The sequence below is a fragment of the Mercenaria mercenaria genome, chromosome 6 (genome assembly GCF_021730395.1).
Source record: "Mercenaria mercenaria strain notata chromosome 6, MADL_Memer_1, whole genome shotgun sequence".
Taxonomy (NCBI): Eukaryota; Metazoa; Mollusca; class Bivalvia; order Venerida; family Veneridae; genus Mercenaria; species Mercenaria mercenaria.
Window position 1 is genome coordinate 88234695 of NC_069366.1, and position 25674 is coordinate 88260368.

The following is a 25674-nucleotide window of genomic DNA, read 5'->3' on the forward strand; positions in this document are numbered from 1 at the left end:
CAAACTTGAACAAAATGTGTTTGGCCCTAAGACCTTAGCCAAGTTCGATAACTAGCCAAATCCGCCTAGGCACTTTTGATTTATGGCCCTTGAATTACTGATTGGATCCACTCATCCAGACCATCTAGTTGGATCCACTCGTCTAAACCATCTAGAGAAACTAAACATTTTTCATAGGGGCAGTTGTGGGAGACATGCGCTTTTCTCAAAAGCATCTCTAGTTTTACAACATTTTGAACTAGGAGTAGGAATAAGACAAATTGCACTGGGTAGTATGTGGTCAAAGAGTATAGGCGGAAAAGTATAGTCTTTTGAGTTTGCAAGATCATCAAACTAGGTCAAGTTAAACTTTTTTGATCGACAGAGTACAATACCATGGTCATATTTAGTGCTCGGAGGGCACCATTCATATAAAGTATCGCCAGACATAGTTTTTTGGATACCTCTGTCTAAATCAAACTTGGTGAAATATAGACTTTTTTAGCACACGACAGTATACGTAAGTAAGAAAAATACTGGTAAAAATATTGCAGTAAATAAAAGCTACACTTTTTGACAAGTAAATTAAGAATTTTCAAAATGAAAACTTGAAACTATGTTTTCTTATTTAGTTAATTCCCAAGGAACTTAAACTGTCAACTGGCAATTTTCCAGTTTAAAAGTTGAATAGTCATATATCTATATCAAGAAATATCCTTTTATGTTCTCTTAGATTGCCAATGCAAAATATACATATTCATTGATCATTGCGTTTTATTTTATGTTGTTGAGAATTTTTGTGCCGGCTTTTTGTTATCCGTTTTTGTCTTTTACTTTTAAAATATATGTTTTACCACACCAGTAAAATTCAAGTAAGTGTAAATTCTCCATATTGAATCCTATCCATAAATTAAGTTAAAAAAATATTTTCCTTAAAGGTATTCCAGGAACCCTATCTATCACCTTTTGTTATATTTTTTGACTTTTTGTTGACATTAAAACTAATTTTATATAAAAGGATAGGCACATTTTCCATACTGCCATATATTTTTGTACCAGATTTCATGAAACAATGTCTTGTACTTTGAAAATTATTGCGTGATCCCACGGACCGAGGTAAAACTGGTGCTTCACTGAAACTAAACGAACTATCTTGGTGTAAAAATGACTTTGAAAAAGAGACTGAAGAAAAAAAATCTTACCGTATAAAGTCTATGTTGCGCATGCTCTACCATAGCTGCAGTCAGGAAGTTTAAACAGATAGGCTACATGTTTCTTTCAGAATCAACTTCCGATTTAAAAGTACTCTAAGTATTGCTATGTTAGTGTCAGAAGAAAATAAACGCCAAACGTCCTCAGTTTACGGTTAAAAATAATTTTCTCAAAACAATGTTAGAAAGATGTTTATAAAAGATCGATAGGTTTCAATTTTGAAACTTTCCTGTATAATACAATAATACAATGGCAGAAATCCTATAGATAGAAAAGTTAATTATAATATATGAACGCACTACATTTTAAAAGAATTCCTACTTAGATAAGGCAAAGCAAATACACACCAACAACAAAGCAAACTAATACAAAAAAATGGCCCTGATTGTTATAAACTCATATCATTTAAGATTACAATATTTTTAACATACTCATTATAATATATACAGAACAGAAAAAACAGAACCCCATTCCAAAAAAAAATATGACAAATACACAGGCAGAGAAAGAATTATGCGGGTCTTCCCCCACCATTAAAGCCGGAAAGTCGCCAAATGGCTTATAATTGTGTCGTTAAATAATTATGTGAAACCAAACCAAGTGTTTTACGCTCCACTACGGAACATTGTGACTAAAGGTTATTGTTACCTCGCTTTCGAATGGTGCAGGCAATCACTTTGTCTAAATGTTTATTCAAACATTTTAGATGAAATATATGAGAAAATCATTTAGGAGGCTTAAAAAAATACAGTAGATTGTGTTCAAGAGAGATAATGAAATGTGCCACACACACACGCCCCTTGAACCAGCTTAAGAGAAATTCTATTATTAAAATAAAATTCAATGGACTAATGATCCCGAAGGAAAATGAAAAATATAATAAAAATATGACAACAATTTTCAGGAAATATTTAACTATATCAGTCCACTTAAGTTCGGTTAAACGTTTGTTTTATTGCGAGTCCCATCTTTTATATTGTTTTAGCTCACAAATCCACAAAGCCCCTTGCCGGAGTGGGGGTGGGGGTGAGAGAGGGTAGAAAATGCCGGCTGTACGTCCATGCAGAGGGGTACGGCTCCCCCGAAAATGGAGCCGCCCGTTTGCCGTGGGTGGCGGCCCGTAAGCCGGAGAGGAAGGTCCTGGCTGTTTATGTGTCCCATAGCACCCCAGGGAGGTGATGCATGCCTGTTTACATGTGTGCATCCTCTTTTCGGGTTGTGGGTGTCAATACACTTCTTTGGCTTCTTATTCGGTCTAGACGTTTTGATGGTTGTATTGGCCCGATACGATCAATCGGCTAGTCATGCCAAGCCCTAGAAAATCTCACTTTAACTACCCTTACATCTTCTTATTATTCATGTTAATTGCATCTGTATGTTTTCATTTCTATATTGCACAATTATCTATGTTTTTGGCAAATTAACGTTACACAAAACCAATCTATTTTTCCTTATATTGTCATATTTTACTGCGTTCAGAAAATTTCATAGCACGTTCACACATAGCTATTTGAACACTTCATTGATAATTTCTATTGCCTAAAAGGCGGGCGGTGGCTAAGGGTCAATTGTGAACCTGAGATTTTCCAAAATGGTACAAAAATACACGTTGTTAACATAGCAAACGTTCTTGATGTTCTCTTTGATAAAAAGATTTCTTTTATGCCACTTATAAAATACCTTAAAGCCAAATGTTTGAAATCATTGAATCATTTAAAGATAATTTCAAATACTGATTGGGGCGCCGATCGCAAGGTTTTATCAAGACTTTATAGAGCTTTGATTGAACTGTTTACATTCGACGTGAAAAACTGTCATTGCAATATGCTTTGCGGGTGGCTGCAAACAAATCCAATCCTGCTCATAAAATCATTTTTAAACCGAGGTACTTCGATTCATACGAGAGAAAACCAAAACAAATCAAACCTTTCGGATTTCGCATAAACACGTCTATGAAGGAAACTGACTTTGAACTCGATGATGTAAAAGAAAATTCAGTTCCGGATACACCACCATGGACCCTTAATTTTCCTACAGTTCTTTTTGATATGAAAACTGCCTTTAAAAAGTCTGAAGCAAACCCTGAAATATCCGAGTCCAAATATAGTGAAACCAAGTCGACTTACAAGGATCAATTCCCTATTTATACAGACGGTTCTAAAGATGATTTACAGGTTGGATGCGCCACAGTCAGCCACCTACATCAGTCAAAATTACGTTTGCCAAATTACGTCACAATATTTTCAGCCGAAGCAAAAGCTATTGATTTGGTCCTAAATTTTATTTCAAAATATAACTAAGAAAAGTTTATTATCTTTTCCGACTCACTTTTTCAATCAATTCAGAACCGAAATATGGGAAATCCTTTCATCTAAAATATCCTTCTCAGTTCATGAACTATTTTTTAAATAGTCTATTATATTTTGTTGGATTCCTAGTCATGTTAGTATTCATGGAAATCCCTTAAATTATTACAATCTAATTTGAAATTACATTTTGTACCATATACTGATTTTAGGCGAAATATAAACAGATACATTTTAACTAAATAACAGTCATCACCAAACAATGCTTCGTTCAATAAACTTCTCATTCTAAACAAATGGCCTCTTATTGTTTCAAATGTAGGAATGCTCATCCTAAAAGATGATTTTGCTGAAGTTTGAAAATTACGAAATTACATTTAGACCAGCTGATTTTAAGTGCTACAGACTTATTCACAGATTGTTAAACTATTTATAGCATTATATCTATTTAACAACAACAAATATAATAACATTGAGAGGCGCAATAGTTTCCACTATTTCTTTTAAACGTTGTAAATGATTGTTTCAATTCTGCAAGTCTATAAGTCATGTGGCGATCCATAGTTTAAACATATCTAAGACATATCGTTGTCTGTTATGTGAATTATTTAGAATAAAGGTAAGCTCTTCTTTGGCACCTAGGGTCGCCGTGCTTACAAGTGGTTTCAGAATGAGTGTCTTTTTAGCTCACCTGTCACGTAGTGACAGGGTGATCTTTTGTGATCGCCCTTCCTCCGTCGTCCGTCGTCCGTCCACAATTTTTTGTCTGCACGATAGTGGTTTCATTTATGATTTTATTTTAACCAAACTTGCACACAACTTGTATCACCATAAGATCACGGTTCCTTTCTTGAACTGGCCAGATTCCATTATGGGTTCCAGAGTTATGGCCCCTGAAAGGGCAAAAATTAGCTATTTTGACCTTGTCTGCACAATAGCAGCTTTATTTATAATTTGATTTTTTCCAAACTTGCACACAACTTGTATCACCATAAGATCTTGGTTCCTTTCTTGAACTGGCCAGATCCCCTTATGGGTTCCAGAGTTATGGCCCCTGAAAGGGCCAAAATTAGCTATTTTGACATTGTCTGCACAATAGCAGCTTTATTTATGATTTGAATTTTTCCAAACTTACACACAACTTGTATCACCCTAAGATCTTGGTTCCTTTCTTGAACTGGCCAGATCCCTTTATGGGTTCCAGAGTTATGGCCCCTGAAAGGGCCAAAATTAGCTATTTTGACCTTGTCTGCACAATAGCAGCTTCATTTATTATTTGATTTTTACCAAACGTGCACACAACTTGTATCACCATAAGATCTTGATTCCTTTCTTGAACTGGCCAGATCCCTTTATGGGTTCCAGAGTTATGGTCCCTGAAAGGGCCAAAATTAGCTATTTTGACCTTGTCTGCACAATAGCAGCTTCATTTATGATTTGTATTTTATCAAACTTGCACAAAACTTGTGTCACCATAAGATCTTGGTTCCTTTATTGAACCTGCCAGATCCCATAATGGGTTTCAGTGTTATGGCCAGAATTAGCTATTTTTACCTTGTCTGAGCAATAGCAGCTTCATTTATTTGATTTTAATCAAACTTCCATACAAATTGTATCACCACAAGATCTTGATTCCTTTCTTGAACTGGCCAGATTCCCTTATGGGTTCCAGAGTTATGGCCCCTGATAGGGCCAGAATTAGCTATTTTGACCTTGTCTGCACAATAGCAGCTTCATTTATGATTTGAATTTAATCAAACTTGCACAAAAACTTGTGTCACCATAAGATTTTGGTTCCTTTCTTGAACTGGCCAGATCCCATAATGGGTTCCAGAGTTATGGCCCCTGAAAGGGCCAAAATTAGCTATTTTGACTTTGTCTGCACAATAGCAGCTTCATTTATGATTTGATTTTATCCAAACTTGCACACAACTTGTATCACCATAAGATCTCGATTCCTTTCTATACGCCCTAAGAGACGTATGATGTTATCGTCTCCGTGTCCGTCTGTCTGTCTGTCTGTTGGTTAGCAATTTCCCTTCCACTCTGTTACTCTTGAACCCCTTGAAGGATTTCAAAGAAACCTGACACAAATGTTCACCTCATCGAATCGATGTGCAGAGCGCATGTTTCGGATGGCTCACTTCAAGGTCAAGGTCACACTTAGGGGTCAAAGGTCATATGACTGTTTTGGGTGTATATTGCTCTGCATTTGCGTTGAATTGCAGTGCTGTTGTTTTTATTTGGCAGATCCTTATTTTTTTAATTACTTCCCTTTTATGTTACTATAAATAGCTTATTTAGTAACCTTTTTATTATTGGCCATAGAGAAAAACCGAGACCACTTTCCTGTGGTACAACATGGATGGTACACCTAATTTATGGGTGTATTTTGACATTTCTGTACCTTTAAGAAAATTTCAACTATACTTTCTCATGATAATTTTAATTGATCTTGATTATGATTTTTTGACTTTCTTGTCCTTAAGTGCAGTGATGACAGGTCAGCGATATAGGGCCATTATGGCCCTCTTGTTTATATTTACTTGGGTTGCTGTAATTCTAACAAATTGATTGATGGTTTTATCTAAATAACTGACATAACAAGCAAATATCACTCGATTAAATCGAATTAAGCTAGCTTTGTTACGGAAAAAATATTATACATTAATCAAGAACGAAGAAACGGCGGTTTATCCCAAGCCTATGAATTTATATGGAACTATTTTCTTTGTCATAACATGATTTAAGGCTTTCATTTGATAAGTAGGTAATCAGAGAATACTTCACAATTTTCGCTAACTGGTGCCTCTATTTCGGAGAAATGATATATGAGCCGTGCCATGAGAAAACCAACATAGTGGGTGTGCGACCAGCATGGATCCAGACCAGCCTACGCATCCGCGCAGTCTGGTCAGGATCCATGCTGTTCGCTAACAGTTTCTCCAATTCCAATAGGCTTTAAAAGCGAACAGCATGGAGCCTGACCAGACTGCGCGGATGCGCAGGCTGGTCTGGATCCATGCTGGTCGCACACCCACTATGTTGGTTTTCCCATGGCACGGCTCATATATGTATTAGAAAGCTACATGCTTCTAAAACTATCGAGATGATGAGTTGAGCTCAAGGAAATGTTAAGGTAGTTCTGCACGTTTGGGTCGAAACTTTTTCTACAATGTAGATTTGATTAAACTCTGAATTTTCAAAACTTCAGAATATACCTAGAAAATTCAGCAAATAAAAAGGATCGTGTGCTTCATTTTTGCAAAACTGATTTAAAAAAATTTGACCTCAAATATTCTTCTCAGGGTTCATGAACTATCTTTAAAAAAGTCTATCACATTTTGTTGGATTCCCAGTCATGTTGGTATTCATAGAAACGAAGATGCTGATACTGCAGCAAAAAAATCCCTTTCATTATCGCAATCTAATTTGAAATTACCACATACCGATTTTAGGCACAATGTAAACAAATACATTTTATCTAAATGGCAATCGTCATGGAACAATGCTTCATTCAATAAACTTCATGATATTAAACCTACTCTAGGGAAATGGCACCAAGGGAACAGATCTGTCTGCAGGGAGGAAGTTGTTCTTTCTCGCTGTCGAATAGGTCATACCCGTTAGACTCATTCTTATCTTTTAAATAAAGAAGATCAACCCGAATGTGTACCATGTCAAACACCGCTAACTATTAAACATGTTTTAATCGACTGTGTGGACTTTGCTCCACAACGCAGTACATAATATGACGTTCAATCTTTGAAAGAGTTATTTGAAAAAGTTTCAGTCGGAAACATTTTATCGTTTTTAAACCAGATAGGAATTTATCAAAAAATCTGACATTTTATATTTTTGTTAACATCTTTTGCAATATATATTATGTTTACAGCTGATATTTTAACACATACATATATACATTTTTACATACATGTAAATGATTTTAGATATACTTTACATAAATGATTTTAGATATGCTTTACATTTCTACATAAAGTGTTTTACATTTTAACATGAATGATTTTAGATATTCTTTACATTTTTACATAAATAGTTTAAGGTATGCTTTACAATTGGCGTTTACAATATAACTTCTTCTCGGCGATATATGACCATTTTGTGTCGATTCGCCGTAAAACCCAACTCAATCACTCACTCACTCGGCTGGTGTAGGTGTCAGCCGCTCAACTCGAAGTTCGCATTGCCTTCACACATTCTTATATGAGGGTCTGCTGGTGTAGTTGTGAGCCGCTCAACTCGAAGTTCGCATTGCCTTCACACATTCTTATGTGAGGGTCTGCTGGTGTAGTTTTCAGCCGGTCAACTCGAATTTTGCATTGCCTTCACACACCCTTATGTGAGGGTCTCTGCTGGTGTAGTTGTCAGCCGCTCAACTCGAAGTTAGCATTGACTTCACACATTCTTATGTGAGAGTCTGCTGGTGTAGGTGCCACCCGCTCAGCTCGAAGTTCGCAGAGTCTGCTGGTGTAGATGTCACCCGCTCAACTCGAAGTTCGCATTGCCTTCACACATTCTTATATGAGTCTGTGTGGTCACCGCTCGCTCGAAGTTGCAGAGTCTGCTGGTGTAGTTGTACCGTCATCGAGTCGCATGCTCCACATTCTTTGTGGTCTGCTGTAGGTGTCGCGTCACTGAGTTCGCATTGCCTTCACACATTCTTTTGTGATAACAATTCTACTTCTAATACAAACATAAGACTTATGTTAATGAGCTTAAATTTTCATTACTATAAAGCTGACTCCTCAATTCTACCACATTAATATATGTTTGTACGATACATATTTGGAAAATAAATATTGTTTAAACCAAAGCTGATATAAATTAGTATCAACATACAATTTTTTGCTGAAAGTCCAAGTTATTGTATAGCAAATCTGATGTATGTTTCAACGGTTGATAGGCTATGAAATACTTAATAGCAAAAGATTATTAATATTCACCCAGTCATTAATTGCAGTAACTGTAGTGTATGTTTATTTTACAAATTATTTCATAAAATTTTCAAAAACGGATATTATCATTCAGTCATACTGTGCATTGGACGGTAAATATCATAACACAATTTTCATACAAACAGATAATGGGGTAATTATAGAAAAAGGTAAGGTTCGGTTATAGGTGATTTTAATAAGATGTATGCAGTGAGATCAGTACACAAATATTCATAGAATAGATACAGTTGCTATTTTGTTATATACTCTTGTTGTTTTTTTTTGTTTGTTTTTTTGCAAAACACAAAAATAAGCTCAAGTGATCCTAAATCTATTCTTGGTATCTGTTTGAATGTTGACTTTTTGCGCAATGTTAGTTTTAACAAAATAGATTCAGCTCAGCTTAAGCTATCGAATAGTTAAACCAATCATTCGTTTTCAGCCAGCTATGATTCGAATCAAATCTTGCACTAATGTTGTTACGGTTGATGAAGACGTCACTGCACCGGTAACTGGGCTGCTTTGTTGAATATTAGATTTAGCATTATCTGCATAATTTTCACTTACAAACAATTCTTTCACGTCTTGCATAACATCGTAATATGTATCCAGAGACTGGTAAATTGTATGAAGAATTTGTATCTCATTCAATTCAGATCCAATGTGAAAGCAATCGTTATTGTCTATTGTCGTAGTCTGTTCAGTATAGTCACTGAGAATAGAAACATTATTTCCATGTGATGATTGATGACCGGAAATTTTATACCCAAATTGTTCAAGTCTATTTCTATTGTTTTTAAAGACTCCGAAAACTGCTTTTATCGTCAAGTAGCTTGAAACTATACATTCCGCCATCTGAAATTGTGTAAAGATTTATATCTTTAGTGCATTTTCATCTTAAATATACAAAATGTATAAGTGTTTTTACATATCAATGCCAGTGTCATACGGGTGACTTAAATCAGTACTTAATCTAAAAGTATCTCAAATTTCATGTGAAACTATTTAAATCCAAGAGTTTCAGTTTTCATTGAAGTATTTACATCTTAAATCATTTGGGCTGGAAAAGTGCCACATGACATGAAGTATGACCTATCAAACAATTAATATGAGATACCTGTTATGTTGAAATATTCTTCATGTTTCTGCATAGCCAGCTGAGGTTGAGATGTGAAAACTTACTTGTGACACAATTCTTAGTGATATCACCACCGTTTGTAATCTGTTGAATAAACAAAGTAATGAAAAAAAACATCTGATTCTCTTAGTTAGACATTTCATGTTCTAAAAATAATAATATTTGTTCAATAATTAATAAATCGCAAGGTGTATTCGTATTCACATGCAATCGAAAGACCGGAGCCATAGACCTACAGTCACTACTTCAACCGTTCAGTGTGCGCATCAAGAGATATTACACAACTTATGACAGCCAACATGTCGATTAAGACTCTATAGTATCCGTTTTACATATAATATAACATATCTACACAGTTTATTCATTACGTAACCTTACTCCTGCATTCTAAATATATTTTCCCGAAGAATATGATGTGGATTATAAATATCATATGAAGTTGAACTAAAGACTAAAACTTTATTATCATTATTTTAGTTAAGCGCGCGGTAATTATATGTTGGGCTAACATTTACTATACTCTTTCGTTTTCTTTTCATTACGAGCAAAACTAAATGAAATATTTTTGTTTACATTTCGTTTAACTTCGTTTATTTTGTAAAGTACGTCGAAAGTGCGTCGAGCTAAACTTGTGAGTTTTCTGTTCGGTTTTTACAGCGGCCTTAGCGTCTGAAACATGACAGGGCGATTGGTTTTTGTTATAAATGTCATCGGTTTCAGTATTTGCTGGTTTACATAGGGTTTTCGGAATAAGACATACAGCAGGCAAGCAAATCACAACCATGAATTCTGCAACTACATGTAAAAGATTATAATGTAAATAAAATCTGGAAAGAAGATCCCTCGGAAGCACCGAGAACAAGGCCAGCAGTTAAACTCTGTTTGACTGAGTACGTTCATGAGCAGCAATGGAAAATGCAACACTGCCCACGCCCACTAGCACCGGCTTGAGCACTATTCAATCTTCAAATCTAAATGAGTTGAAATCAATGATCCCGAAAGGACCAGAAAATATAACAAAACTAAGATAAAATAGGGGCGACTTTTTACGGCCTCCACACAGCACTAAAGGTATTGGACCCGTAATAGAGTACCTCCTTTTTGAAGAGTATTCAATTCCTACCATAAACTTACTTTGACTGCGATATATATTATAATAATTTTTAATATCTTCATGAAAATGGAAACTGCTGTTCATAACAGTTTTCATCTTTTATCCCTAAAATTTGATATATTTTGTTAACAACATTTTTAATTAGACATGGTGCAGTTTAAAACTTTCATTTTTTGACCTCGAAACATAGTGACATTTTGTCACAATAAACTTATTACAACTGACCAATCAGGGAAAGTCATTGTTGAAAGATGTAAGCTTTATTCAGTCTTATATCAACCTTTCATAAGCGTAATAGCTATAACGTTTCGTTCAACAACAATTGACACACCATTTATGGAATGTTCATGATGCTCGAAAATGCCATGACATTTTTCCAGTTTTATTGTCCGTGGAAAAAATGCTGTGGATTATTTGCAACCGGAATATGACGAAAGAGATATACATTCGTTCTAATATCGGCTACTTACTTTTAACTGATGCATCAGTGGTTTAATACATAATTATCTCTGATTACAGCATTCCTGTGAAGATCTGCGGTTAGTTTGTAAATTAAGTTATCAAGTGAGTTTGACCACTAAATAACTTGTACTATATTTAAGTTGTTATTTTTAGATACCCGATTACTGGTTAAACCAACTATTTCATAAACAACTTATTGAAGGGTTTCGGTCAAGGGGCCTCCGTGGCCGAGTGATTAAGGTCGCTGACTTCAAATCACTTGCCCCTCATCGATATAGGTTCGAGCCTCACTCGGGGCGTTGAATTCTTCATGTGAGGGAGCAATCCAGCTGGCTTACGGAAGGTCGATGGTTCTACACAGGTGCCCGCTTGTGATGAAATAATGCACGGAGGGGCACCTGGGGTCTTCCTCCACCATTAAAGCTGGAAAGTCGTCATATGACCTATCATGTGTCGGTGCGACTTTAAATCCAACAAAACAACAAGAACTCATATTTAGATGCGAAATAAATAGATGTAGAAAAAAGATATTGAGTCGTGCTTATATACGTAATTGACATTGGATAATGAAATGTTATGGTGCGTCATTTTCTTAGTATTTATTGTACCTAATACGTAAGTTTTAGCGAAAGTTAAGCGTATACACCCTATTTTATGATGCATGTTGTTTGTACCTTGTTGTTTTCAGATACCGTTTATCTAAGGGTTATCTTCCGTGCAAAAGAGGCATTATCAAAATACACTGCCGAAGCAAGTACTGGATTTAAATGCACGGTAGTCTATACCGATTTGCACTCTCAGTTACAACTAGACATGTACATTGTATATACGGCTGCACGATCATATTGCAACATATATTCGTTTTGTTATCAGATGTTTACTGGGACGTATATATTTAAACATGGAAGCTTATATTATGTCCTTTTACGTTCGTACACGTAACCGCGACTTTAAATCTAACTTATATATCAAAGTACATGTAATTGTAACAACTAGCTAGCTAAATATTGCATAAATTTTCAGTATTTAAATCTATTGCAATCATTTTCCTCTTCCCCTTCGGGGAGCATAAAAAGATGAGCGCTCCGCGACCCATCATTATATATGCACAAGATATATCTTTTGTCCAACGCTCTTTACCACTGCATCATGATTGAATTTGCAAATAGTCATACCGACCTTAGACCTCATATGCAATCTCACACATGTTTTTTATTAGCTAATCTATCAATCGAAACTTGTCCCAGTGACATTGAAATTACTTTTATAAAAAAAATATATAAAATAAAGAAGATAGGATATCAGTGGAATTAAAATCGTCACTCATCTTTTCAACAGCACAAAATGTAACTTTGCCCCAAAGACCACTGCGCCATGGTGGACTTTTCTAAGTTTGGAAAATAAAGTAAAAATACTGACGTTTAACCTGACCCCTCTGACCCCATATATATATATATATATATATATATATATATTCTTTTTTGAGGGGTGGGGGTTCGGGAGGGGGAGGGAGGGGGTGAGACCAAGGTAAGGGGGTGACCAGGTGTGGGTACACAGCTTAACATGTTTATTATAAATGTTCATGGAAAGGAATGAAAGAAATTTAATGAAATTCTACCAAATGGTAAGTTTGTTATGTACAAATATGTGGATTTTTATACAATTAAAGGGCAATAACTCTGAAGTTACATATAAATCCAAACGAAATTGTGTGTACACAACCACATTATTGTGACCTAAATTCTATATAAGTTTCATAGTTCTAGGTCAATTATATCAAAAGTTATGATGCAGAAATTGCCATATCTATAGTACCATAAATAGTTAATACTAGAAACTTCTAAGGGCCATAACTCTGGTGTTACTAAGGCAATCTGACTGAAACTTGACGGGCCGCAAAAACTCATTGTGATGAACATGTATATGAAGTATTATATAAATATTCCCAACCACTTCCTAGATATGGCTCTGGAAGGACGGACGGACGGTCAACGCCAAAACTATATCTCTCCGACTTTCGTCGGGGGATAATAAACTGATGCCAAGTAGAACCAATCTGCATACCAGTAAAAGAAAGCAAAAAAGCAAAAACCTTTTCTTTTTTCCAATGCATTTAAGATCATTTTTGCTTCTATCCTCTGATATATGTAAAAGTGATATTGTTCTGTCCATATTACAACAGAATACCTAGTAAATCTTGTTTATTTGTTTAATGGGAACCCTGTAAATCAAACGAACTAAGCAGCACTTCTAAGCACTTGCATTAAGACCTTAACATTCAATCTGTTTAAAAGATAATTTCTTTCTAGCTTTCTATATAAATAGAAATTGTTCTGTTCAAATTTGAACTAACAGTTAAAATGTGCCCTGAATGTCATACACACATATCAAACACACACAAGCACTCTCTAGAAAATGAATGTTTGTCTCTATATATTCAATTAAAAGACTATTTTTAAGAAATTAGTCAGCTTTGACGTGTGTGATGTAAAACTTCCTTGACAGTAATACAAACTATATCTATACAAATAAAGGAAACTAAAATGCTGTAGAATGTATGCTTAAAAGGAAATGAACGAAAATGTTTCAGGGATAAATTTAGCCATTTATCTAACATATAATATGCACAATAATTGAGCATTTCTTGCATAGATTACAAGCAGCCTTTTCAAGAAGATCTATGCAGTACATCTAACATTTCAGTCAACAGTTTTGATCATAATTGAGCCGTGCCAAGAGAAAACCAAAATTATATTGAATCCAAACAGTCTAGTCAAGATCCATACTGTCCGCTAACGGTTTCTCTAATTGCAAAAGGCTTTGAAAGCGAACAGCATGGATCCTGACCAGACTGCACAGATGCACAGGCTGGTCTAGATCCATGCTGGTCGCAAACGCACTATGTTGGTTTTCTCATGGTGTGGCTCAAACTTTTATTCTTTAAATCATTTTAAGAACACTGAATAAATTTGAATTGTATTATCTAAAAATTTTCTTTCATACTTTCAGGTTTATTTTCAATATGTATATTTTGGTTACTTTCGTGAGAAAATATTGAGTGAAACTATCATGAACACTTAACTTGTTGGTTTTACAAAAACAGGAGAGCAAGCCCTTCAAACTAGATATTATTAAGCTTAAAATAGTTGTATAAATTTTGTTTATTTCACAGAGTCTTGTTTGCTTCTTTGAGTGCTATTTTTCAACTGTTTTTCAGGGTAATGAAATGGTGAACAGTCGATCTGCCCAGTGTCCCTGGATTATAATATATCTGTACTAACCTGTCCTTTACATGTAACTCCCAACTTCTCTACATGAATCAGAAGTGGAGGAGGAATGGTTTCAGAGACAAGGTCTTTTATCAAAATGTCATGGAGAATCACCAAAGGATCAAACTCACACATCTGTGCTCTTCCTACTGAGCTAAGTTCCTCTGCCCAAAGGAGAGCCTTATTTCATTTTTCATAAGGGATATAGTCCAAATACATCTGGTATTGTACATGAAAATGTTAAATAACCGTTTTTGTTTAAGTTTCTTTTACTTTGTTAGAAGAAACAAAAACCCAGATAATTCAGGGGTTTAAAATTACTGATTACTTAAGTACTAGAGTATAAAGAATAGTTATTTTTACCTGTTGGACCACCACAGAGTTGTGGATTCATAATATTCATAGGTTTAGACAAAGGTTTTCCAAGTTCAGAGTAACTCTGTTCACGATTTTTGTCATTCTGGTATTGTATTAAAGAAAGATTATCATTTTTGACATAGATCAAACTATGAAGAACAAAACTAACACAGGGTGTTACCTGTAGCCAATATTTATTGGCCGTTTCATCTGTACCAGATCAGAACAAAGTACAATCACACCTTTTGTTATCAGTTTTAATTGAAAACCTCAAGTCATTTTGAAATGTTTTTCCCAGGATTCTGTGCTGAAATCAGGGATGTGTATTATATGCGGGTGTGCATTATAAATGGGTATTTATGGCATGAATAATTTATACACAATTAACAGTGTGTAGAATACAATTCATACCCAAGCTGAATTTTCCAACTTGGGAATAGTAAATTTGTTATGTATCCAATATGGAAATATACTGTACAGTCATGTCTTGCAAATGCATTTGATTATTTGGACATGAAAAAGACAGGTATACAATAACATGAATTCCAATGTTTATATATTTTAGTGCACACTTACTGGTATCCTGAATACAGGCACTATCCATTTAACCATTATAAAGCAACTGTGTAAAAATTTAACAACAAATAAATGAGCTTATAATTTAAAGTTAATAAAAGGAATTTTACATTCATAAATTATTCAATAAGATATCATCATATGAATTACAGAGTATAAAGTGCCATTTTATACTAAGATTTCAATTAAACAAAGGAAATCTACATATAAAGGTGTAACCAAAATCCAGGGAATGAATTCCATTTTCAAACTGGGACACATTTCTTTGATTATCAGTTTTACTTCTCTCTTTCAAAATTCAGCCTTCTAGTCACATTGCAAAATGCTGCATGACCACAAGTGCAATCAAGGTTGCCTTGCAATGGTGTTGAAATTCTTGTAAAATTAAATTATAAATTTAGTACTCTCCATTAATCTGTACATAAATCATGAGCACCAAAATAATAAAATCTGTAAACAGATCCTTTGGAAGCAACAAATGCAACCAAGAAGAATAATAACTGACTCGGTTTAACTGAGTCTGTTCATGAGAGGTAATGAAATGTGTAAACACTTCACATACTTAATATATGATATCAATTAACATAAAAATATTTTTTCTTTGTTACTGTATGCCTCTAAAAACATTTTTTCAAGTAAAAATACTTTAATTACAATTATCAAGTTTTCAGAAGGAAACTGGAATTTCATAGACTGAAAAACTACTATACCATAAAATTAAACCTTGGTGAAAAAAATAAAGTTTTTCAGAATGCTATTTGATGCTAACTGAAATCACTTTTTTCGAATGTAAATCTGGGTTTATAAGAAATGCTTCTTAATAATACAATTCTTTTGCCAATATAATTTCAGACTATCACTACTATAATTATAAAAGTCATAAATTCAACAGACTATTTCACACATTTTCCGATAAAAAAGTACATTCAAAATAGTATTTTGTGAGAGTCGCCTTGGTATGAAACTGTTGACATATGTATTCTGTTAAGTGTTAGCTAATGTCTTGACAATAAAGTGTCCAACACATTTTTAATAACTATGAATTTCTAAGGATTTTTATGAATATTCAAAACGGTTATCAATTCTTTTATCTGTCAATGTGAAAACATACATCTGATATCTTGTTCAGTTTACATGAAAGTTTCCAAAATATTTCAACCTAAATGTAAATGATAAGTTTTAAAAATGGACTTCGAACATATCAACAATACATGTTTTTATAACAGAAACATATCTATTCCTGTAACCAATAAAATTATACAACAGGTCGTAACAAATTCATCTTTGACATGTAACTCTTGTTTTTTTAAACAATTTTATTTCAATCCTTCTGTGGAAAGCACACTTTTATAAGTTATCTTATTATATATACGGTAAGTTAAACATTTGGTTAACCGGTCTATATTCACTTATATTACCTCTGATTTATAGAAACCAATTTCATACTTTAAAAACATCATGCTAAAGCTTTATTCAGTCAAACTTAAAACTTAACTGCCATTTTCCATCATTACAATGTAACTGTTAACACCACCAAGAACAGTTTCGATGTTTTTCCAATCCCTGTCCTCACTGTCAAGACTATCTTGACCGTAATATAAAATTATGTTTGAAATATCTCTACAATTTGGTTTAGTTTCCTTGCAACAATTATGCTTTGTGTAACTGTTATAACAATTACCTCTCATAGCATGAGAAGCCTTTATGAGCAGAGTTCATAGATTATATATATATATATATACAAATTACAACAGAATGTTGACAATCACATGACGAGTTTTGCTATTCCTGTCCGAAACCTGTTTCTTCAATAGCTAGAGTCAGTTTTTCAACAAGTTGTTCATAACTGCGATACGGCGGTAAGTCTATTCGGTTAAAACGCGTATGACTGCGAGGCAACCATGTCTTTTTGCCCACTTTTTCAATACAAAATCTCTGTGGCCCATTGCTCCCTGTAAGTAAATGTGAAAGCAGAGATCACTCTAAAACACTTTAACCCTTAGCCTACTGAATTTCTAAAATGGACTGATCCATCACCTAATTTGGGCAAAACCGTTTATTATTAGAAGGGATTGTTCAATGAATATTTACTGACTGTATAGCGAGCAGTGCAGACGATGATAATCTTGGTCTGCACTGGTCACAAAAGCAGAACCACCTGCCTACAGTAGGCTATATACAAAATAAATATTGAAACACTAAAGTTTTCCAGCACTGTGTTAATAGTTGCACCTCCTATGATTAAGGGAGACTAATCCTGCAGGCTTAGTTAAATGTTAAGTGAGTTAATAGGGCCTCTAAGGCGGAGGAGGTGTACAGAAATTAGTAAACATGTGCAGTTGAATGAATTGATAGATATTAACACACTAATGGTAGAATGATGATTAGGTAGTACCATCAAGCTTCAATATGCCAAATGGACAGCTTCCTCACGTGAAAATATTCAACATCCTAAGATCCAACCCAACAGATAAACAGATTTTCAATGTTATGAAACAATCTTGCAGTTCAACCCCTGTATTGGTTAAAATATACCAACAAGGTACTTGAGTTTAGAAACTGCTTACTATACTCCAAAACCTCCGACAAAGGTGATATCCTATGTACAAGACTAAACTCAGTCCTTTGACCTTGGATCAAGAAGGTATTCTAAGGAAAAACAACAGACTAAGTCTTGCTTTCTAATTCTGCTAAAAGTTGTGTAATCTGGTAGGGATCACTTGTGTAATCTGTTAGGGATTACGTACCCATGAGTTCAGCAAAACCTCCAACAGGAAGTCTGCAGGTTCCTGTTACAAATTGTAACAACCTTGTCCTCTTCTCATTTTCCAGCTCACGAACAAACTGTACACAGAAAAATAATGAAAGTTCAATATTTTTCCTTTTTTTTATTTAAATACAGTAAATAATAATATATAAAAAAAAAATAGTTCTACAAGAATTCCTTACCTCAATGCAAAATTAATGGCTACATGCATTGACATACAGGAGCAGTTAAGCACTTATTGCTCCAAGGAGATTATTACTACTTTGTTTGTTTTGAGTTTCACGCCACTTTTCAACAGTATTTCAGTCATGTTTTGGCGGACAGTTAGCCTTACCACTGTTCCTGGATTCTGTACCAGTAAAAACCTGTTCTCAGGAGGTAACTGCCAACTTCCTCACATGAATTGTCAGAGGTGGAGGACGAATGATTTCAGACACAATGTCTTTTATCAAATCATCAATGGAAACATACGTCCATCCCAGGAATCTAACTCGCGATCCTGTGATCTGTAGACCAACGCTCTCCCGATGGAGCTTAGCAGGATGATTACTGGTTGTCACATTTAAAAGGAAGTGACAGGAAGCATTAACCCTTACGCTCACTTTTCCTTTTTTCTTAAATTTATCATCAAGTATTTTTTAATTCAGAGACATGGTGGCAAGTTCATTAGGAGGCAAAAATTGCACCATGATAATTACATTTCAGAAAAATTTGCTTCAACGCTTAAATTATACATTGCATTTTGCTTTTAAATGTAAACATTTACATAATGTACAAAGTTTTGGTTGAAATGTGTATTATAAACAAATGGTGAAATTTGTCAAAATTTATAACAAAAACAACATTTCTGGATGGGCATGTGGGGCCAAATTTCAACCTTAAAACCACTATTTATATTTAGATACAAGAATTAATGCAATATATGTGACACACTTACCTTCCAGAACCAGACCACCTGTTTACTGTTTCTCTGGTAATGTCCATATATGGTATTTCTCTCCCAGTCATCAACATCTATCTCCTGCATACCACACAACATCAACTGAAAACAGAGAAAATCAATTCAAATGTCTGCACTGTTAAGTTATTCAATGTAGGTCTCTAATTATGTAGTTTCACAACCATTTTTAACAAAATATCTGTAACATTAATAAGCCTTAGGGAAGTATTCTATACACATGTAATCTTCATCAAGGAAAACAGACAGACAAATTAAGCTTTGAGGTCAAATCCACACTGACCCATTCATTGGGCCTACAATTCACAAATCTGCCACAAATCTCCGTGCATTGCTTTACACTGATGAGCATATAACACTGTAAACATGGGACGCTGGTTTTATGACTGTCGCACCATAATTAAATTAACAGTTTAGCTTGAGCCAGATATTTTATCTTTGTCACAACCAAAATTATCATTTTATTCCTTTAAGACGTTTTATAGTCTTTACTCTATGTCTTACATCTTCCCAAAGTCTTTTAATCAGAAAGCAAGTGACCAGACAAAATGATTTGAAACAAATTCTACATTACGTAAGCACTGACCTCAATTTCCCTTTCATCAAAGTACTGCAACCACTGCTGTGGTACAACCTCACTAAAACCGCCCAAGAAAGCTTTTGTTTGTTCTTCTACTCCTCGGGTGAATCTCCAGTTTGTCATCAAACTAAAAGCAAAATCTTGTTAATAAGGAAACTAGGGTCAACATGTAATAAATGAAAGGAGCAATATGTCAAACTGATAATGATTCAAAATGAAAGAAATGGTTTTTCCATGAAGGGAATATGTTTACAGCAATAAGCAAAGGGTTATATATCTCCTGAAGAATGGTCCCTTTGAATCTTTTTTTTAATTCAAATACCTAAATATCATCAATGGAAGTTTAAACCCATTTCACTTAAAAATGTTTGGGGAGTTCAACGTAAAAGATTTTGATACGTAAGTATATACATAAGTATTTTTTTTTATCCCTCCACAACCAATCTTAAAAGGGCAAAGTTACATAAGCTAACTTACAGCCATTTTTTGTTTGACAATATCAGATCTATCATAATTTCTAGTATAAATTTACCACTTTCCTTCTTGGTATTCTAACATCTGATTATTCCAACTGTATAAAAAATGTTTGTAAAGTATTTTTGTAATGCAGAAGAATGTCTGTAAATGGTAAATCAGACAGAACATTTGTAGATATGTATTTTTTACATGTCTGCTTATCTCTCTATGTTACATATCCATTTCATAAAAACAATAGGTATATGAGAAAACTGCAAATTTTCTATTCGCCATTAAATAACGTTTTTATAGACAACTTTGAACATCAATTTCTGTGAAACCTATTTCCATGGCAACAGAAGTATCAAATCAATTCAATAAATGTTCTAGATATTTATTCCTGAAAGTTAAAGTGCGTTTAAATTGAATCAAGAACCTTAAATACTGTGATCAAATATACTGCAATCTATCTATTATGACGATCACATTTCCCCGACAGTAAAGCATTTGTATTAGTACTTTGAATGACTTCTCGTTTTTCAAGACTGTCACACTGCTTTAATACTTTGTAATTTAATCCGCTTTCTCCCAAAGTTGAAAATGACTTTGCCCTTTGTTTGTCAATATAACAAAAAATATCAATGATTCTTGGTTCTTCTCAATTTAACAGCATGATTAACTTGTTTCTCTGTAAGGAACGATCAACTTCCTCACATAGCATATGTGGAGGATGAAATATTTTATGTTTTAATTCCAGCCAATTTATCATTTAGAATATGCCCTTCATTTGGACGTTGTTTTCTTTCTTTAGCAGTGGCCATTTGAAAGTGTCTCCAACTAAAAAATCTCTTTTGACCATGCCGTTTTCTTCTAAAACTGACTTTAAAGCAGAATTTTTATTCCCCTTTGCCTAAACACATTTGATGAGAATTTTCAACAATTAAAGTACATATCTAAACATATTTTAGTGGAAACTGAACTTTGAATATCTTTTATTTTCTTACTTGATATATTCCTCTTTGTTTTCATTTGTGACTGCTATATCAGCTCCTCCCTCTTTCAACTCATGCTGACTTATCTTTCCAAGAACTTCAAAGTCTGCGGAGAATGTCAACTCTAAACCACATTCCTCAAGGTCATTATCTCTGTAAAAGTATACCGTTTTGGCAAATTTAGTACATAAATCACTGTAACAGAGTCAGATTTAATTAAAATTGTAAATGTTCGTACCAGCAGGATTTTATGCCATTTTTAACAGAAATTCATTTCAGTTTGTAAATTGGAAAAATAAGTGAATTACAGAGGCTCTCAAAATAGCCCAATATCGTAAATTCAAATTGCAAGAATTCAGCTAGGTACGTGAATTTTACTTCAAAACATGTCTATCATAATAAATGAAGCGATGTCACTGATATTAATACTTTCAGATTTCATTCCTGTCATTTAAATATACACAACATCTGATACAGAAAAAGCATACAATCAAAAGACTGGCAAAATATACACCCTGATAAAGGCAATTTTTACTTTTATCATACATTCAATGCAATAAATACCATTCTTTTTTTTTTCATGAAGCTGAAGTTTTAAACTTCATTTATATAACAGGTCTGAGTGAAAAAAAGAAAATTCCTTGAAACTAGACTCCTGAAAACCAGACTTTTTGTCAAAAGAGATTACGACTTTCCAGGACATTACTGAACACTTTTTACTTACTTGATCCAGTTTAAGGAGTTGTAAAATTCTGTATCAATGGATGTCAGATCCTTCAGTATTAACTTCTTGTTCAACATTCTTTTATAGAACGGCAAGGTAAAACCACTGTCAATAAATTTCTCATGGTAAAATGCCTAAAAGTGACAAAAATGTTAATATTTAATACGATTTGTAAATAAAGACATAATATATCTCAATTTGTGTTTTGTCATTGAATAAAGTCATTCTTTGGAGTTTAGATGCGAAGGAATTATATCACGAGGGCGCAGCCCAAATGATATAATAATAAACGTCAAACTCCAAACAATGATTTTATTCAAGAGCTAATCGCTAAATGAGATATACATCATTTTGATTCTAACAAGTTACCAAGGCTTTTTTAACAAGTTACCAAGGCTTTTTAAGTACATACTTGAGGACATCCATAAAAAATGTGCTGGTTTTCATACAAACACAATGTTTGGCAAACTGGCAGTTTCTAACTTTAAATGGTATTGGAAGATACCAATCAAAGTATCATTTCAGACAGTAGCACTTGTAAAGAATCGGATGACTTCTTACAATGATTTCTACAAGCCTTACTGTGTGCTTATTGCATATTTTTGGCAAGATTCAAATGGCATATCAACACAATAATAGGTGATATAACTGTTTCTCAAATCATGAATGTAGCAAATGCATTTTATGAATGTTGTCTTCATTTTCTTCAAAATCTGACCTAAATTACTTCAGTGAAGTCCTTCTTTATTCTTAGCATGTAAAAAGATGATGTTTTATTAATTTATAAAGATTTTTTGTTTAAATTAAAATGTTGTTGAACAGCCTAGGTACCCATCTTGTCTTAACTTCAAGTATGGAAAGGGAACTATGCACAGTTAGAAGCATGGCTGAATTAAACCTGTTTTTACATTTTCTTTGGATGGATTTAAAATCACATTAAAACAACTGTATGGCAACTTTCCAGCTTTTCATGGTAGAGAAACACTCCAGGCCCTTCAGCATTATTTAAGGCAGGTGGGAACCTTGGCAAATCCACAGACCTTCCACATGCCAACTGGATAGCTTTATCACAAAAAGAATTCCACATCCTAAGCACGGTTTAAAAACCCACATTTGAGGGTCAAGTGATTCATAGCCTGTGACCTTAACAATCTCACCATGGAGAGCCCAACATAAACCTCTGTTGATGCTCTTACCAACACACGAGAGCAGTTCGGAGAAATTAGACACCTTCACAACCTTTCACAACAAGTCAGGGAGGCATGATCTTATCAACAAAAATCTTAATTTTGTTTGTTTGTTTTGCGTTTAACACCTTTTTTTTCAACAGTATTCAGTTATGCAATAGCAAGCAGTTCATCAAACCAGTGTTTGGATTCTGTACCAGTAAAACTTGTTCTCCCAAAGTAACTGCCAACTTCCTCACATGAATCAAAGGTGGGTGTCAAATGATTTCAGACACAGTCTTTTATCAAATTATCAGGGAGAACATAGGCCCCACCAGGGGATCAAACTCTAGTCCCCTCGACCCATATATCTGTACTCTCCCTACTGAGCAAAGCGTACAGGCTGTAAAGATTTTAATAGTAATAGATCATTTTGTAAGTATCTCTTGCTTTTTAAATGATATTTACAAACAAAACATTCCAAGTCAAATGCTTAAATATATCATCCATAAATATTTTTTTAATTGCAATGCTGAATTAAAACCTTTTGTTCTAAATTCTACCTTGCTACTCCTCTAAAATCAAGACCTTCTTCTCCTTTGAAAATAATATATAGTCTACGTCGTAAATCAAATGGTTGTAACCGCATTATCTGTAATGACATATAAACATTTTCGAAATGTGGAAAGAGAAAGAGTAGCTTCTACAGCAGATTTTTCGGCTTAGTTAAGTCTCATCTAGAACGTTCGACATCGAAAACAGTGTTCCAAACCCTGTGATGCAAAGTTTGCAACTACTTTTATTATGGAAACCCCCTCATTCGAACACCCTGCTCTGACACCACACCAAAGTTTAAAAGTACTCAAAAGCAACACCACTCTGTATTCTGAACAGACATTGTTGCTCCAGAAAAATAAATATATTTTCTTTAAGAACTGCTATAGTTACTACAGTGAAAAATACATTCGCTACCGCTGGCAGTACTAGAAAACTTTTCAGCAATTACACATCTTTTTAAAAGTCATATAGCCATGACAGCAAAGCCATTTTAGAGCATAACACTTGTTGCCCTTGTGGACATTTGTTTTAACTGCAGCAGGCTACTAGTACGTACTCAGCTTGCGTAGCCACTTGGCTACCAAGTCCTCTTTTTGCATCACATAAATACTAGTTACTGAACAAAAACCTACCTGAGCAAAGGAATCTTCAAAAAGGTTATCTCTGGAAACAGTGACCTTAACACGACCTGGTAAGGCGTTGGATTGACACAGGTAGCGGAACTGACCCAGTTTCCACCGGAAACTACGTTCACACTGGATAGGCACACCATATGCTCCCTTGGGGCTGCAATATACATACAGCACATTTTCATTTAGTTCAGTAGAGAATGGTTACTTATGTACAGACTCATACTGTAAGAAACACTGGAAGTCTCCATTAAAATTTAATAGTGTTCTAACTTGTAAAGTTTGAAACTCATGAAAATTAGTCCCGAGGAAATAAGTCCGCAGTATGTCGTTCTTTTGAATAATTCTTCCAGCATTTTGCAGTACTTTCTCTTCATCTGTTGCCAAAAAGACTGTCTGGGGTTTAGCACCACTTCAGAGTTCAGAGAATTTATACAGAAAGAATAACATTTAGTCATTGGTAAAAAAAAAAAACTTTAAAAAATTTAGCATCATGGATGCTTCACAATATTCGCAGTAGGACTATTTCTGTAACTAAGTAATAATTAACAAGATTACATACCCTTTAGGAGGACCGTCTCTGGGATCTTGGAATGTGGTAGTTTTTGTGTTGTGATCAACAAAATATCTAACACCCTCTGCTGTGTATCGCATTTCCCAACCTTCTGGTAATGGATCCTCTTGTATAGTTCTATATATAAATTTACAATTCCATTAGATGAAGCTTACAAAAATTGATTTCAATTTGAAAATTGAAGACAAAACAGTTCTAGCAACAAGGCAATGAAATCTTTAGCTTATATAGACACATCTGAAGCTCTCCCAGCTACATGTATGTTATTTTTATTCAAGAAAAGTTCAACTGCTCTCTGACCACAACAGCTGACCAAGGAACTAGACACACCAGTTAACACAACCTTATCAATATCAAGTCTTAAACCTCGTGAAGATACAGTATATTTCAGATCACTTTTACCTTCGAATTTCATAGCAAAATGGTCTTATTGCGTTGCTAAGAATCTAAACTTTCTATACGAGTATATCATACTTGATACTTCATACGTTCCTAGGCGGTGCCCCACTGTGTTCCTTTGTTTGTTCGTTTTGTCCTTATGTGTTGGCTTTGTGTGTGTGCGCGTGTATGTGTGTGTGTGTCACGGTACGGACTTGGTCACGTTAGGGGAGAAGATGTGTCAGGCAGCCGGTTAGCTCGGTCGGTAGAGTACTCGCCCTGTAAGCGAGGGGTCCCGGGTTCGAGCCCCGGACTGACTGCACATTTTTCTCACCCTGTGACATTTGGCGCCCAACATGGGACCGTGACGGCCTTACACTGGTTAGTCTCCGACACCTGTAATTGCTTATATATAAAGTACCCGCTGAAATTCGAGGACGAATTTCAAAATGGTGGGGAAATATGTCACGGTATAGAACTTGAATATTAAAACGGGGAGAAAATGTGTAGGCGGCCGGATAGCT

The 25674-nt window shown here is 34.6% G+C and overlaps 1 protein-coding gene across 1 annotated transcript; it reads right to left on the bottom strand.

The window, feature by feature from the left end:
- Positions 1-13357: 13357 nt before the first annotated feature.
- Positions 13358-25258, bottom strand: LOC123548292 (E3 ubiquitin-protein ligase Su(dx)-like). Its single transcript, XM_053546950.1, has 11 exons — positions 25254-25258; positions 24761-24889; positions 24202-24355; positions 23575-23663; positions 23360-23414; positions 21846-21979; positions 21134-21274; positions 19680-19800; positions 19073-19177; positions 18116-18212; positions 13358-17320 (listed from the first exon to the last, which is right to left on the bottom strand). Exons 1-11 carry the CDS (start codon positions 25256-25258, stop codon positions 17151-17153), a joined length of 1200 nt encoding a protein of 399 aa, XP_053402925.1. The 3' UTR covers positions 13358-17150.
- Positions 25259-25674: the final 416 nt, after the last annotated feature.